Raw genomic sequence first — 17895 nt, forward strand, 5'->3', positions numbered from 1 at the left:
GTCAATCGAGAGATAAGGCGAGCCCTGTCCCTCCTCCCTTCCTCTCGCCATAGACATGCATCATGTAGCTCTTTATTAAAGTGTATCCATACAGGAGAGATGAGCAGCCCCCTTCATGCCACAGGGTAGACTTCAGAAGTAAAATATGCAGTCAGTTAGGGGTTTTACTTAAGATTGCTCCTCCTCTTTTATCACAACTTTTCTTCACTTGGCATAGCCCAAAAGATGAATTGTGTCAGCTGCTGTGAGGAGGGGTTTCTTTCCCCCACAATTTCTGAAATAATACCATATCTTGGAGATGAGTGGTCAGGCTGTACCAAGATTATACCCGATGCACACTGCTTTGATCAAAATATTTTCCTAAAGGTTGTTGTTGATCATTCTCCCCGGCCTACAATCAATAAGGAAAGCTTTTGGATTTGCTAGCCTAACACCCAGGGGGTCATCAGTACAGCTGCCTTCCCTGCCACCCCTTGTCTTTGCAAGGATACTCTGTTCTCAGTTTCACCCAAATTAGTCCCAGGATTTCAGTTGTCTTTTTTGTCCAACATTCCATCATGCAATTCATTAAAATCTTCACATGAAATATTTAACAGCTGAGTTACGTCATAATTCGCATTACCGTTTTAAGTTGTTATTCATGTGGGAAGTCATTTATCCTGGACATGAGCAGACCTCTGGAATGGGCTCACATTGGATGTAAGGAAGGTTCGAGTTACTTCCTTCCTTGCTCCAGAACAGTGGCCTTAGTCCATACCCCGGGTTCATCACGAGATAGTCCAAAGAAGTGACAGTCAGATTCTTTGTTAGTTCTAGTTGCAATTAACTATTTTGAAAACAAACAGAAGAAAACATTTAAACAAATGTGGCTTGGCCAACGGCTATTACGGTTGACTGTTAATTAAGGCAAGTTGGAATCCAAATGTGCCAGGCCTTGTAACTGTCAATTCTAGCAAGCTTTGCTGTTGTACACAAAGAAATGAACATTGAGGGGGGGGCTGAGACAAGGTGGGGGCCTGAACCCAGCTGTGTAAAAATAGTCACCACCCTGCCTGAGCACTGTGACCGACATAAGGGCCGATTTTCTGAAGAACATCTGGCTGGGCATTTATTGCTAGAATTTGGTTTTTAAGAGAGGAAATGCATGGGAAATTATTAGCAGATATTTTCTTTGTTATTAATTTACCACAGTTTTATTTTCTCTAATAATGACACAGTTGTCTACCCTGTTCCTACCCGTGGATTGGAATCTCTTGTAAGAAAGCTCTCCTGTTGATGGGTCAGGCTCGGGCAGGACAGCTGTGGGATCTGTTTCTCTGCCTGCAAGCATGAATGGAATGCCTGTCCTCATGCGGCCAGTGGTAGCCAGGCCGTTCGAAAGCTTTGGGGCAAGGTACCTGCTGATGAGCACAGGGAGCTGATGGTGCCAGTGTCAGGGACAGTGGCCCTCCTCAGTTCTGTCCCCTGCCCTGTCCAGGTTTGTTTTGTGTGTGCATAACTGAGCACATGCGGAGGGGGTGAGGCACAGGAATTGAGTGGCAGGGCATACTGTGCATGAGTTCTGAAGGTAGAGTTCTCTGTCTCGTAAGGGCTTGCCCAGTGACAGCGTGATGTTGACTTTGTAAGACATTTATTCACGGATATTAAACCCCGAGGAGCATTTCTGGCTGTGGACAGTCCAGCTTTATCATGGAAGAATTTTTTTTTTCCTACTCCTCAATATATTGGCTGGAAAGTAGTATTGATTGTGAAATAGGAAAGTATAGGAGCGTTAGGAGGAAACCATGATGTGAATATTGACAACACTGTCAACCTGCTATACTGGTTCAGTACACAGGAATCATTGATCTTGCTTATCCCTGTCCCACAGAAGGCCGGGAGCTAGTGCGACGCTGTTGATGGAAACAGAGAGGTAAAGTGACAGGCCCAAGGGCTCACAGCTATGGCATTGGATTCAGAATTCATAACCAGTTCTCCCAGCAAAGTGTTTCCTGGTTGCAGTTCATTGATGGTAGCAGGATTCTTTTTCAGTCTTCTGGAAGAGTTCTGTGTGTTTGTGTGTGTGTGTGTGTGTCTATCTGTTGAAGGGCTGCAGGATCAAGCAGTTGGAAGGAGGGTGTCTGTGTGAGCTTGCGTGCCAGGCATGGTGAGCACTATTTTACAAACCGGATTTGTGCTCCTAGGGGTATGCTGCAAGTTGAGGCCAAGCCCACAGAAAATTATTTCTAAATGAATACAATATGAAAAAGTTATTTTATTTCTAATTTTACATGTTACATTGTTATTTCGTGAGTTTTGGATTACACTTGAATGCATGTCTATTAACGTGATACGAGATGCATGCATGATTTCATCTTGAATGCATTTGAATATAATAGCACTGGAAATGTAATTTGTATTCTCAAATTTTATAAGGCAAAATAAATAAATCTTGGGGGTGGTAGCCACATTGAGCATATTGCATTGATTTCTTTGGGGTTCTCTCAAACTGATTACCAGCTTCCCCTTGCAAATCCAGGTTGTCTCACCCCGGCAATCCTATCTGATCTAAACCCTCCAAAGCTCAGTCATCTCACTTCTTCCACTTCTGAGGAGAGGTAGTGTAGACAGGTCTTTAGAGAACTCGATTCTTCAGGTATGCCAACATCCAGTTCTCATCTAGTCCCTGATCACTGTCCAGCACAACTCCCTGAAGTCCTTAGCATGCTCCCTTGAGCCCTGTGTGACTCTGAAGCATGTGAAATGTAGCTAGTGCCATTAAAGAGCTTAATTGCTAATTTTATTTAATTTTACTTCTAATTTAAACACCGTATGTTTCTAATGGCCATTTATTTGGACAGTACAGGATTAGCGCATTGGAGATCAACTACCTGTGCCTGGATTGCAATGCTGCACTGATGATCAACATGTTGCAGCCCAGGTGTTGTGTTGTCTGTTGGTCCTTGCCTGGAGCTCTGAGGTTGCTGAACTATGACTCTCTCTTCAGTGGTTTGACTTCTTTCCCCCATTCCCCCTCCACCCCAACCACTGGTTGTTATGTCTCTCCTGCCTGTATCTTGATACTTCTGCCACGCAGCACATACATGACTTCTGATAAACATAGTGGGGAGGAGTAGAGGAGAGAAGGAGAATGTAGGGAGAAAGGTAGAAAGGAAAAGTCTGGAAGGAAAATGCTTTGTTGCTATGCTGAGTGTCTGCGCTGGCCCTCAGAGTGTGGAGACGAGCTGCGAGAACAGTTACCTGGATAATTCAAACCAGAAGAGACAGCACTGCTTGTGGCGCCTGAGTACTTCACAGGAAAGGATTCGGGGCTCTTGGGATGTAAATTCTTATCACGATGATGTTGCTGATTTTCCAAGACCATCCCAGAATCTCGGGGTTATGGACCTCGGAGGTTTACCTTATGTTAGCCTGTTGGGAAGGATCCCCCAGGATAATTCTGTCTGGATCCATTCTGCTCCTAGGAGGTAAGTCAGGCACCACTAAAAGCTGTCATGAACAAGAGACTCTGTCCATGTGGTGAAGATTCCCACCAGGGAGCCCTGGAGCAGTCGCATCAGATGGGGGGCGGGGGCGGGTCGGGAACTCGGGGCAGGAAGCATGCTGATGGTTTTCTGGACTGTCTGAAAAATTGCAAACACCAGGAATGGTGTTTTTGTTTTCTGCACTCTCCTTGGGACTTGGGTTTCACTAAAGCATTTTCTGTCCTTGTTTCCCTTATTAAATTAGCGAGACTGACTTCAATCGGAATATACTGTTATGGCTTGAAATGTTGTTGAAAGAACAAAACAGACAGGTCTGACAAATATCTCAGGTTTCATTTAGGTTATGTGGGGGATGAGGGAAGAGAGTGGGGCTTGCTGGAGACAAAATGTTTTCTCTGATAAAGGTTTAAAGGAGAAAAAGAGTGGACCAGTGCAAAGTGAAATAGCCCAAGGAAGCGAATTTCTGGATTGTCGTAGGTCATATTTTTTTGTTTCTGAATATATCTAGCCATAGGATGCCTTTAAGCATTTTTGTTAGTTTGCTTTTTTGTTGGGCGAGGAGAGCTTTTTATTCCTTGTTGTTGTTGTTTTGTGTTTTCCTCTTTAAGTCATTTTTCTGCTTAAGAAATGATGAGCCCGAGGTATCTGTGGCCTAACTCTTTGTCCTGCCTGCCACCTTCCAGGCCCCTTGCCTAGCTCTTCCTCTGAAAGCTTCCAGAAGGGGCTTTCTAAACGAGGCGTCTGATCCTGCCACTTTGCCTAAAGACCTTCCATGGCACCTACAGCAGGTATTCAGGAAACTTTGCCTGCAGAGGGCCTGAGAAGAAGTGGGCGAGGCTTTGTGGACTGTGCAGCCTCTGCTGCCGGAGCTGCAGACAATACGGAAAGAAACGAGTGAGGCTCTGTTCCAATGAAACTTGGCTACAAAAAGAAGCTGACCTCTGGGCCAATCCCTGACCCATGTTCAAGACTATTTTGCCATTTGATCTGCACAGTCAGGCCCCTTGGCTTCTAGTCTTCTCAGTCCTCGGAGCACACTAAGGTCTCTTAAAAACCCTCTCCTCCTGGCCGGCGCCGTGGCTCAACAGGCTAATCCTCCGCCTTGCGGCGCCGGCACACCGGGTTCTAGTCCCAGTTGGGGCGCCGGATTCTATCCCGGTTGCCCCTCTTCCAGGCCAACTCTCTGCTGTGACCCGGGAAGGTAGTGGAGGATAGCCCAAGTGCTTGGACCCTGCACCTGCATGGGAGACCAGGAGAAGCACCTGGCTCCAAGCTTTGGATCGGCGCAATGCACCGGCCACAGCGGCCATTGGAGGGTGAACCAATGGCAAAAAGGAAGACCTTTCTCTCTGTCTCTCTCTGTCTCCCTATCCACTCTGCCTGTCAAAAAAAAAAAAAAAAAAACCTCTCCTCTTGCCTCAACTGTTGTCTGCTCTTGGATCTCCTTGACCACATGACACAGATCCCCTGCAAACTCCCCATCATGCCTCTAGGTGACCTTGACCTTGTAGTAATTTCTCAGCTGGACACGGAGGGAGCTCGTGGTCTCTTTTCCTTTCTTGACCGGTTTGGAGTTGAGCACAGACAAGGACACTCAACAAAGATCATGGAGTTGACCCGTCCATGGGACTGTGAGTCTCTTAATCATACAGAAGTGTATTAAGCCGTAGGTACAAATACTGCAAGCCCACATGTGCCACGAGAAGCCAGGGGCCAGTGGCGCTAGAAGGGGTGTGGGGGGCCAGCCAGCAGGAACACAGCAAGGTCAAAGCTGAGCAAACCAATTACAGTCAGGGCTCTCTGGGAGCCCTCGGGCAACTACCTCATGGCCCAGACAGGGGAGTAAGTGAGGAGGGAGGTTAGGGCATCAGGACCAGGCATCGGATGCAGCCTGCTGGAGGGAGATCAGAGAGAAGCAGCCCACATGATTAATGGGACAGAGGGACTGACTCATGAGCAAAGATTAAAGCACTCTGAGGAGCTGGGGTACAGGACCGACAGGGGCAGATGAGAGCAGGCTCCAAGTATGCGAGATGGATAAGCATCCAGGAGGGAGCAGCTAACTTCATTAGGGAGGTGAAAATGGGGGCTCTGCTGGAGAATGGGAGGGGTGCTCCCCAAGGGCACGAGCAGCTGATGGAGGAGCTTGGACTTGGTAGGTGGTGCAGGGGCAGCTCTGGGCTGGTGGAATGAGGAACACCATGGAATAGCTACTGCAGAGTGACTCTTCAGGGAACCCTGGTGCTGTTGCCCTGTAGAGCCTCACAGCTTGTTGTGGCCTTGGCCATGACGGATGGCCATAGAAGTTCTCTCTGAATCCCACCCTGGGCAGGGCTGGCTGGGGAGCAGTGTGGGAAGGGAGTTGCACACAGGCAGGTATTGAGGTTAGATACACTCAGAGCCAACCTTCTTTTCAATACCAACCATTTTGAGATCCTCTGCTCTGAAGCCAGTTTCCTGCTAGCCTCTGCTAGTCTGAGCCAAATCGGACATGCTTGGTCCCAGCCCTCTTCTAAGCAAAGGACAGGCACTCAGCTCTGCAGCTGGTGCATCAGAGCAAATCCAGCCTGCACCCTGATTTGCTCCGTGGCCCCTGGCGGGTCATGCATGTTGGAAGATGAGATCTAATTGAAATGGTGAGCAGGCTCCTTCTCCAAAACTGGCTTCCTTCAGAAATTTGCTGACCTCTCTTGCAAGGCCTGAAGAGTGGCTCGTGGTGTTGGCAGGTGATCCGGTGGCCCACACTGCAGTAGATCAACAAGAGCAACTTGACTGAAGACAGCAGTCAGCCTCATCCTTGGCTGCACATTAGGCTCACTAGGGTGCTTTCAATTGGTGCCTGTATGTGGAAACTGAGCCGTAGAAATTGATTTGAATAGCCTTGGTGGGAGGAGGGAGGGCACAGGTGTTTAGCATAGTGGTTAAGATGGCATTTAAGATGTCTGCATCCCATATCGGGACGCCTGGATTTGACTCCTGCCTCTGACTCCTGACTCCAGCTTCCGGCTAATGCACACTCTGGGAGACAATGAGGATGGCTCAAGTAGTTGCATTTCTGCCATGCATGCAAGAAACCTGGATTGAGTTCTTGGCTCCTGGCTTCAGCCTGCCCTAACCTTGGCCTTTTCAGGCATTTGCGGACAAAAACTAGCTGACTGGAACTGGCTAGCATTGACATTCTTATTCATATTTTCTGTCTCTTTCTGCCTCTCAAATACTTTTTTTTAAAAAAAATGAAATGGTCTTTGCAGGGAGGGGAAAACAATTATATTAGTGTTTTTTCTCAAAGATCCCAGGTGGTTGTTGTATACTGAGAACCACCCCTGAAGACCCTTTTATTTCAGGATGGTAACAGTTCACGTGGGTGCTACTCCTTCATCTGTCTCTGTAACCATTGTACCCATAATATCGCTTAAAAGGTTTATAAGGCAAAGCCTTATTACTGGATCATGTGCTTCTTTGGCACATTGAGGTCCCTGCTCCTGGGAACGTGTGATCCAGAGGGTGGGAGACACCATTGCAGAGCAGCACGGTCCCAGAGCACTGAAGTGGGGCGTTTTAGGGAGTGTTCTTATTTTCACAGTGCAGCCATGCTTAGCTCAGGTCTTATCCTTAAGTCTGAAATTCCAAGTCCAAAGAAAGAGGGCAGGTCATAATTTCCATGTCCAGTTAAGCTGAACTCCCAGGAATTGCTTCCACCAGGTCTTTTAGAAGTAGAGACGCACTTGATATTAATAAGATAACAGCCCGAGACCTTCCAGACTGTTGAAGTGCACAGCAGTGGTTTCCTAAGTGGAAGGTCTTACGTGGTGGCATGCGAAATTCTTAAGAGTATGTAAGTGGGCTTTTTTCCTTCTATGTCTTTCTTTGCATGCCATTATTGTTTAGGTTGACATTATTGTAACTATTTAAATAAAGGAAGTGTATAGAAAGATGAATAACAGGACTGGAGAGATCAGATACGGCAAAGATTCGGAAGCTCACTGGGAACATCGTGTGCAATAGGCTGAAGTGTGCAAAACCTCACTGGGATAAATGGGGTCCCCGTTGGAGTCCTGTGTTTCCTGCAGACGGCGTTCTTTCAGATTTCTCTTTAAGTTTCCTCATCATCTAATGAGCTCTTGCCCTGACTGACTTTCTGAGATAGTTTCAATGGCTAAATTGCCCTAGCCTCCTGGAGAGAAGCATGGCAAGTTTGTTATTGAAGTTGTGAGGTTCTACACATCGCATCTTTGATAAAGTTTAAGGTCACTTTCTGCATCTACTCCTTTTCATGAGTTTTTAACACTACAACTAGCATTCATTGTTAATTTTATTAAGCTTGCCCGATAATTGTATCCTCTCAACAGAGCTCCTGGAGAGAGAAGAGCATAGTCGCAGACACCAGGGGCCAGTTAGGTGGAGCCATGTTATAGCAGAGACCCCCTTCCAAATATCAGCCTGTGAAAAGCACTTCACACAGTTATATCTCAAGAACACATTTTAGACTGTGAGTTCATACAGTAATAGCTGAGACAGGAACTGAAGAAAGAATGATCTGAATACCCATTTTTAAAGCATCGTTTCTATTTTCAGCTCATCTTGGGGGTTGTGGTGACCACAAGTACATGGATATTTATGGATATTAAAGTAGCATGTTTGAAAAGAACCATTTGTGCTGGGCTAAGTTTGTTCTGATCCAGGAGTTCTGTGCATGCATATACATTTAAGGATCCCTGACCTGAAAGATAAAAATGTATTCCTTTAGATGCTTCCTGGTAAATTTTAGGAGATACACTCATATCAGTTTCTTGCCATGTTTAATAAATATCAATGATAATCTGAAATTATTGCATAAAGAGATCTCTAATGCCTTGTTTAATTTACAATTTGTCACAGCTGTAGGCATTCAGATGAAACTTGAATTTTTCCAAAGAAAATTCTGGACCGCCAGCAGACAGGTAAGTTAGAATCAGCATCTTGAAGTATTGGTGACACTGTTATTATACAGGTGCTCACATTGGGAGCGTCGAAGTGCCAGACTGCCGATGGGTGTTTGTAAAATAATCTGCCGGCTGCTTCTATTACCTTTGATTTTGCTGCAAAATAGAAGGCTGTCTGCATGTTGGACACCCCATGCTGGCCAAGCAAGGAGTTTGCTCTTGGGAACAGTTTTAATGATGGAATCAAGATTGTGGCCTTCCCAAAGAGTTTTTCTCTTAAACAGAGGAGTCTTTTGTGAGGTTTTCCAAATGACTTCCTCCTAATCTTGTTGTGATGCCTGCCTCTTTCTTGGTGAATCTACTGTGATCATGAAGGCCTTTGCATAGCTAGGATTCTGGCCAGAGGGCTTCTCTGGGCTATTTTGCCTTGGAGCATTGAGGAGGTTTTTTTTTTTTTTTTTTTTTTTTTTTTTTTTTTTTTTTTTTTTTTTTTTTGCCTATGCTTTGCACTCTGTAAGTTAGTGCGGTGGTATTTATGTAAATTCAGCAGTTCCTCAGAAAGTGGCAATAGATAAGCTGCTTCCATGTGCCCAGTTCTAAACCTTGGGATGGCATACTGAGAACCACCCCAGAAGGCCCCTTTATTTCCTGGTGATTACAATTTGTATGGGTGCTACTCCTCCATCTGTCTCTGTAATTTCTCACTGTACTCATAATATCACTTGACAGGTTAAAATAAAAGCAAGGATTTGGTGTGGATCATTGTGTCCTTGGCACCTTGCTGAGGTCCCTGAACCTGTAGAAAACTATAAACTGAGAACAGAGAAAGAGTTTCTTTTTAAATCATTAGGAAGTAATTTAAAACTAAATAATTACATCATTGAATATCTGAGATCTTAAAAAGATATCAATATTGAGTGACAATGTAAATTAATAAAATAGATGAAAAAGAGCCAGTTTCACCCCCTCTCATGGTCTCCTACATCTGTCTTTCACTATTTGGAGTGGATATTGATTTTGGAAGATGTGGACTCATTTTGAGGCGTTCTCTTTGGATAAGATTTGGTATTTGGCTGTGACTTTGATGGCTTCTCAGATAGAAAAAAACTGAGAGATGCAGTGGATGGTAGGATGGAACACACTAACACACTTTTCTCTGCCTTCCCCCATGCAGTGTGCCTCTCTGGATGGCAAGTGCTCCATCAGCTGTGACGATGAGGTAGGATGGCCTCCTGGTCTTGTTTCTGGGTGTGAGTAGCTGGCATACAGTGCTTGCTGACAGAGAATGCTGCCATAAGCGGAGCCAGGTCTGACACATCGCTCTGGGACAATCTCTAAAGAGACCAACCCAAAAAAGGGACATTTGCTTTCTTTCTGCTGCAGCCCCCCTGATCAGATAGTTTATGCAAACTGGAAAAATGTGCTTTCAGTGTCTCACAGACAGCACTATTGGAGTTCTGACATTTTGTTGGAAATAATAGAGATGACTACCACTGAAGTTCACTGTGTAATGCTCACAGCATCTTCTCTGTGGGTTCTCACTTCCTATTCGAAAACCCACCCAGTGGAGTAGGTAGGTGGCAGTTTTGTTCATTTTCAGATGAGCAAATGGAGAATCAGAAAAATTATATGACATGATAAATTTCATGTCATGATCCAAAAATTTGAGTCAAAACTCTAGAAATTATAATTTTTTTACTTTAGCAGAGTACTTGCCTTCTTTCTTTTTGAAGATTTATTTATTTATTTGGAAGGCAGATTTACAGAGAGGGAGAGATACCTTCCTTCCACTACTTCACTTCCCAAATGGCTGCAATGGAGCCAGGAGTTTCTTTCAGGTATCCCACATGTGTGCAGGGAACCAAGAACTTGGACCATCCTCTGCTGCTTTCCCAGGTGCATTAACATGGAGCTGGATCATAAGCAGAGCAGCTGGGACCCAAACTGACACCCATATGGGATGTCGGCTTTGCAGGCTGGCTCAACAGACTGCACTACAGTGCTAGCCCTTGCAGTATGCCCCTTCTACAATTCTATTGGTTCTCTTCCCTTTTTCCTCTTCCCACTTCCTCCCTCTTTCCTCCTCCTCCTCTATGCATTCTCATTCACTCTCTCTGTCTCTCCCTCAAAGGAATTTGAATCCCACACAAGAGCTATAGGAGAACAAAACATGTCCCTGCCCTAAGCCTGTCCAACCAGACTGAGCGTTTCTACAGCCTTCGGTTCCCTACCCCGTCTGCACCGTGTTTTAGATTAGAGCAAACAGAGTGTAGTGACCTTTTCATTTTGGCTAGGTGGCCATCCTCTGTCTGCATCAGCTAAACATTGGTTAGTAATAAGCTAAACCTTATAAATAAGCATTTATTTGTATTCCTCAGGTTGCTGCAAGGACTTAAGAAATCCTAACCAAACATCGTTCCAGCCTAGAAAACAGATTAGAAGTTGATGTCAAAAACATAGAAAAGGGAAAGAACAAATACAAAAACATAAAATGCAGTCCAGGGTGGAGTAACAACATAAAACACTTGGCCCTGGAGGGTATGGCTACCAGCGTTTTGGGTTTGGTTTTGTTTTTTAATTCTTATTATTGTGCGAGCCAAAATAGTCAATAGGTGCTGATCAATCAGCTTTGTAGCAGAAAGCCAGTATTTTTTGATCATTGCATGAAAAATAATTTTGCCACATGAAAGAACACTCTGAGTTTTATGATAAACACCTTTTCAGTAAGTTCCAGAAAGTTTTCATAGGATAGTCAAATGGGCCTCAGACCACTCCTCTGTTTTGAGACATTTATTCTCATATTGAAGTTCTCTGCTCAAGAACAATACAACTCAATAATATTTATATTATATATATTAATATAATATTATTAATCAGTGCCATACAGCCCTGTGTTAAGCTCTTCTCTTGCACAGTATATCCAATTACTAACCCAATTTATAATAAGAGGACTGAGGATGGCTCATTAGTTGGTTGCGGTTGGCTGATGAGGTAGAGGAGTTTTTCCATAGTTGGTTGACTAGTTGGTTGGCTCACTGTTGGGTTAGGTGCTTGAATGGATACATAGAGGGACAGTTGATGATAAAGCCAGAAGCAGTAATCTTGCAGTAATTCACACTTCCTTGGAAAATAAGTGGAAACAGCTCCCTGCTTAAAGTTGGAAAAGTCTAGTGTTTGTTGGTTAATAACATTTTCACAGGAGGTATAACATGGTGGCTAAAGGCAAAGGCTATGGGGTAAGATGGACTAGCTTCAAATTGTGACTCCTGGGACTTAGGGCAAGTTTCTAAACTCTCTGTGCCTCAGTTTCCTCAACTGTACAATGGGGCTATAACTGTCCACTTCACAGAGCATAAATCAATTAAGACAGGCAAAAATGGCTTCTGAAAAAGTGGTAAACACTCAATCCTTGTTAACTGTGAACCAAAAAAGTCTGAAGACATATTTCCGCCCTTAGACAACAGTGGAATATACCCTTCAGGCAAATGACCGTCTCCCCTGGGCGCAGTAAGTGTAGCCTTTGGTGTCCTCAGCCCTGCCAGTGATAGTCTCTAAGCAACCATTGGGATGCTTAGAGGTGCAGGTGTCCGTTGAAGGTGTGTGTCTGTGAAAGTCAAGCCTCGAATTTGCCCTGATTTCTGAACTCGCTGTGATGCGCAACTGTCCTTGCGTTGACACTGTCATCCATTTCCCTCTTTGACTCTTAAATGCTGTCTCCAGGCAACCGATTCCATTGTTTTCCATAGAAAAGCCAGCCCTGCCTTCCACCAAGACCCCTTCCCATTCGGGAAGCAGACTGTTTCCATGTGTCATTCTCTCTTCCTAACTGTTAATTAGGCCTGTGAGACCGTGTCCTTCCTCTCTCCCAGCTGCCCTCTAGTGATCGGGTCCCCATTAGAAACAGCTGTGGAGGCTCAGGAATTCCCTGTGCTCCTGGCGTCTCCACAGCACTGCAGACCTGGCACCACTCCCTCTGCCGTAGCAGACACACTTTACGGTGCAGCCCCTTTTGTCTCCTCCACCATGGCACTCCCTGGGCCAGGGCAGGGTCGCTGTGAGGTGGTGGAGTGAGCTGATGTTGGCAGTGTGTCATTGGTTTGCCCAGTCGACGCCTGAGCCACGTGATGGGCAGGACCTCATCGTGGAGCTCCCTGGAGGCTTGGAAGGAGTTCCATCTCATCTGGGTCCCATGTGGACTTCAGAGCCCATGATCCAACAGCGAATACGCCCATTTGTTCCTTTAATGCCCTTTGTGGGTGCCCAGCAGCTGACTGACCACTGGGGAACAAGGAGGCAGCAGAGTCAGGAATGGCTTCTGTCCCCCTGGGCTTCCTGATGAGTAGGGGAGGTAGATGGGCACCTGTGAGCCTCAACTTGTGTCAGTGGTGTGGAGAAAGTGGATATGTGGCAGTCAAGGAAGACTTCCCTGAGGAGGTGATGTTTAAGTCAACCAAAGATGATAAAATGATGCTCAAGTACTAAAACAGCTTTATGGACAGAAGGCACCACTGTAAGCTTGCCCAGGTGGCAAAGGGTTATTAATGGACAAAGAAGACATGACTGGCTGTTAGCACAGGAGGGAGGGTGGGAGGCCATGCCCACCTCTGACTCGAGTCTGCCCAGGGGACGCCATGGTTTCCTCCTGCCATCCTTCTCGCCTCCCACTTACTTCTCTGGCAGGCACTATGTCCTGGTGAGAACACCAGTATTCTGCAGAGATGACGGAAGATCTGGAAGTGGTTTGCTACAAAGGCATTTCAAGGAAATGTGAGAAGATGGAAAATTTCAGTATCAAATTCAACCCCACCTTCTCACTCCAACAAAGAGAGAGTGATGCTCTCTGTGAACTCCTAAGACTTTGCCCGTCCTTGCAGGCATGCCTGCTGGCATGTGAAAGGCTTGCTTGTGTTACGACAGGGCAAGGAGAAGCGCTCCATCCAGGCAGCCAGGTGTTTGCATGTGTGGAACTTTGCAGCTCCAGGCATGGTGGGCTTGCTGGTGGTGTGAGTAGCTACTGAAGGCAGGGACACAGCTGAACCCTGACAAGCACAAGTTTCCTGAGTGACCCCTCTGCTGAATTTTTTTTTCAAAAAAACAAATTTTGATTTGATAGTTATCCTGTAACAGAGATACAGCAAGGGACACAAAGGGTCATCCTGTTCCGCAGTGGAAATGTATGGATTCACACTGGGAGACCTTGAACCTTTGGGCCCCTAAGATGCAGAGATGGGGCCAGCACCGTGGCTCACTAGGTTAATCCTCCGCCTGCGGCGCCAGCATCCCATATGGGCGCCAGGTTCTAGTCCCAGCTGCTCCTCTTCCAGGCCACCTCTCTGCTGTGGCCTGGGAAGGCAGTGAAGGATGGCCCAAGTGCTTGGGCGCCTGCACCCGCATGGGAGACCAGCAGAAGGACCTGGCTCCTGGCTTCAGATCGGCGCAGCACCGGCTGTAGCGGCCATTTGGGGAGTGAACCAATGGAAGGAAGACCTTTCTCTGTCTCTGTCTCTGTCTCTGTCTCTCTCTCTCTCTCTCATTCTGTCAAAAAAAAAAAAAAAAGGCAGAGATTCGGGCCACACCCTCAGATGTAAGAGCACAGTCTATTTCTCCCCTCCCCCCCACCCCAATCCCTGTCTGCTTCTCTCCTTCTCATTAAAATGAAGACAATAGGCCCTGGAGTTCAGGGCTCTTAAATTTATTACCCAGCTTCCACCTCAGCCCAAGCCTACCATCAAAGTCATTTGGGAGTGAACCAGTGGGTAAATGGATAGGCACTGGCTGTCTTCTCTTTCTTTCTATCTCTTTGTTTCTCTCTCCTAACATAAAAAAGTATAAAACAAAGAACAATCCCCTACCCGCAAAAGACAAGACCAAAAGAAGCAACAGGACTCGGCCAGCCTGTCTCCAGGAGCTCTTGCTGTGAGCTAAGATTCTGTAACAGTTGAGCATTGGGCTGCTTAAGGGCACAGAGCAGGAGGCCACCCAACATTTGCTGCCCAGATGTAAGCATGTGTTCCCTGAGGACTTAGAGTGCACAGAGCTACACTCACTGCCTCCCCTGCATCCTCCCATTTTACCTTCCCAGCAACCTCTGGAATAATTGTTGCTTTCTCCATCCTTCACATAAGAAAACTGGGTCTGTTAAGAGGTTGTAGTCAAGGTCACACTGATAGCCAATGTCAGAGTCTCGGATTCTAAAGCGAGTATCTCGGGGCTAATACTGCCTTCCTGGGCAATGGAGGTGTCAGTGCTTCCAATTGCCACCCCCTTCCAGTCTGTGACTGCTCAGTTCCCATGGGCCTCATCTGCCTCTTGGCCTGAGTCAGACTTCTCTGGGCCATCCTTCTTGAAGGCAGAGTCAATGAGAGGGAGAGAAAGATCTACCATCCACTGGTTTACTCCCCAAATGCCTGCATCAGCCATGTCTGAGCCAGGCTGAAGCCCGAGCCAGGGACTCCGTCATGGGAAGCAGGGGTCCAAGCACTTGCACCATCTTCTGCTGCCTTCCCACGTGCATTAGCAGGAAGCCAGATCAGAAGCAGAGCAGCCAGGACTCCAGCTGGCACTCAGATGTCACAAGCAGCAGCTTAACTGGCTGTGTTACAATGTCCTCCTCTTTCTGAGCAGTTTCCAGTCATCAAATAGAGTTGCAGAAAGATGTGGGCTTTTTTAAAAAAAATGTCATCTTTGCTATGCCTCGCCCCTCCCCACCTTTATCTCTACATGTTTGAAACAACTGCACCTTGAAATGTTTCGCTGAAGATGTTGAGCTGTGAAGTTGGTGCTTAGAGTGTGCCCAAACGTAGGACTCCTGATATCCCCAAGCCCTTCAGCCTGTTAGGGTGTCCTCGGGACAGAGGGCCAGGTGGACCGCTGCCAACATGCTGAGCTTATCTTGGGGGAAAGTACTGTGATGAAGGAAAGCTGCGGAATGTCTCTTCTGTTTCCTCTTACTGGGGAAAGCTGTTGAATGTGTATTTGAAAGGGACTTAGAGAAAACCATTGATCAGATTGGATTCTGGCTCATTCTCTCTTGGTTGATCCAAATCCTAGTGTTATGCTCCTGTAACTCCATCCAGTTGTTGTTGACAGGGGTCTGTTTAAGGAGTCACCTGGTCACTAACTGTGCCTTCCAGGGTTTATAGGTAACCAACATAGTCTTGCCTATAATGAAAACATAATGGAACTTCGCAGATTCAATGGCTCAGGTCTCCGTTAGTGACACAGCACTCAGCTTTTAGCCTGTGCCTTTCTCAATGATTTGCAAACCCCAGTGCTGGAAGTACTTGTTTCTTGCATAATAAGGTGACCAAGTCTTTTTTAAACGCAATGTAACCTTGAAAATCATTCTCAGCCATAAACAGGTACAGTGAGGCATCGTCTCTGCTTACAAGTTCCTTTCCTGGGATCCTAATATAAGAGTGAGAAGATGACTTTTTTTTTTGTTTTTTTTTTTTTTTGTTTTTTGACAGGCAGAGTGGACAGAGAGAGAGACAGAGAGGAAGGTCTTCCTTTGCCGTTGGTTCACCCTCCAATGGCCACTGCGGCCAGCGCGCTGCGGCCAGCGCACCGCGCTGATCCGATAGCAGGAGCCAGGTGCTTCTCCTGGTCTCCCGTGCAGGTGCAGGGCCCAAGCACTTGGGCCATCCTCCACTGCACTCCCGGGCCACAGCAGAGAGCTGGCCTGGAAGAGGGGCAACTGGGACAGAATCCAGTGCCCCGACCAGGACTAGAACCCGACTTTTCAAAGCAATGTCCAACAGAAGCATTATCCGAGAAATAAATGCCAAGGTTATTTAGTATGGAAGACACAAGTGCAGTTTGTGAAACACGCCCACTGTGCTGGTCCCAGCACAAGGCACCTTAGAAGGAAGTGGAAGGGCAGGATCTTGATCCCATCATCCTCTACGAGCCCTGGAAGCCCTTGTCTTGTGCCTCTCCCCAGCCTCTTCCCTGAGGATGTGGACTCATCTGATCGAAATGAGTCATTGTCAAGTGCATTTTTAGACTCCAGAGCCTGTATTTGAGGTTCTTTTTCCACACTATGTCCATCAGCAAGTAGTAGGCATGAAGGCATGAACAGAAAAATCCTCTTAAGTCTTTAGGCTTTCAGTTATTACCTTAAGAATAGCTATGCTCGGGCGATCCAGGAACCGATAATGTAAGTCAATAGTACATGATCAGGCTGATCAAGGTCAACTCTTAACACCAGTTGCTTTTGTTGATTCGCTTGATTTTTTTTTTTTTTTTTTTGCTGCAGGTACTTAACATACTGACTGTGCTGGCTGATGTTTCTACCATTTCTTAGGGTTTCTTTTGGCCACATGGGGTAGATGAGACTGACCTTAGCTATACGCGTGTTAAGGGATTGCAGTTTTCAAAAAGAAAAACCTTCTGTTAGCAAGCAGGTCCCTAACTATGACCTGAGACTGTCACTGTGTCCTGTCGTCTTCTGAAAGATAGCAGAGTTTGCCAGTGGAAGCAGTGAGGGCTTTGCTGTCATGTAGCACTGGAATCAAATCGCAGTTGATTAGCTGTGTAGCACTGGGTTAGGTTACACCCTCTGTGAAGCAGAGAATCCTCTACCTCACAGTGTGGAAAAACAAGGGTGGTGTGAGCTTCTATCTTTCCATAACTACCCGCCTTCTCCTTTCCTTAGTTTCTGCTCTTTCTCCTCCTCCTCTTTCTCTCTTGCTTCCTCTTCAGTTGCTGTTGCATGTTAGTGGCAATCACATTCTATGAAAAACTTGGTTTTGTGATCCTTTTCATCTGGGGCTCCCAAGCTTTCCACCCCTAAATTCTGTTTGATTTTCCAAGTTCTGCATTGAGACAGCAGCCTTCATCCCCACTCTAGAGCTCTCATCTCACTTCTGTTCTTCCACCCCAGGAGAGGGAAGGAGCCAGAGTGGCCACTTGAGCAGTGAGTCTCCCAGTGGCCAGACTGAGCTGTATCCACTGTAGTGGCTCAACAGCTGAGGGCAGGAAAAGACCCAGATGCTTACAGTAAATAATGAGAAGTTACACTGAAGTTTGATCTCTAAAATACAGTGGAAATTGTGAATATGTGTTTACTCACTTGACAGGTTCAGATTATAACTGCAAGCTGTAAACAAACTAGCTTAGCAGTGCTCAGGACCTGGAAGTTGAATGTTTCTGATACAATTGTAAGTGGCGAAATGGGGCATCCTTCACATCAGATTTTCTCAGCGTGGTCCCAAAGAGGGCCAGTTATAGGAAAGAGTGTGATCCATTTTTCCAGGGGCTTCCCTTAGTCCCTTGCTTTTAAAATCATCCTCTTAGGAAGCAGCTCTCGTGTTTTATCTGCAGTGGGCTCTACCTCCTTCCTGTGTCTGTGCTTAGCAGATGCCAGCGGGCCGGTGGCTTCCTGTGTGCTGGTGATGCAGTCAGTGAGGTGGCGAGGAGGAGCTGAGGACTGACAGCCCCTGAGCAAGGCACATGGGTGCACTGGCCAAATCCCAACCCACCGTGGC

At 46.3% G+C, this 17895-nt stretch overlaps 1 protein-coding gene across 1 annotated transcript in view; it reads left to right on the forward strand.

The window, feature by feature from the left end:
- CACNA2D3 (calcium voltage-gated channel auxiliary subunit alpha2delta 3) overlaps positions 1–17895 on the forward strand; it is an 877616-nt gene that overhangs the window by 777582 nt on the left and 82139 nt on the right. Inside the window, exons 28-29 of the mRNA XM_062200176.1 lie at positions 8364–8425; positions 9582–9626. Of these exons, the coding sequence (XP_062056160.1) occupies positions 8364–8425; positions 9582–9626 (107 nt within the window). The remainder of the gene's footprint in view (positions 1–8363; positions 8426–9581; positions 9627–17895) is intronic.

Source organism: Lepus europaeus, chromosome 9 (assembly GCF_033115175.1).
Source record: "Lepus europaeus isolate LE1 chromosome 9, mLepTim1.pri, whole genome shotgun sequence".
Taxonomy (NCBI): Eukaryota; Metazoa; Chordata; class Mammalia; order Lagomorpha; family Leporidae; genus Lepus; species Lepus europaeus.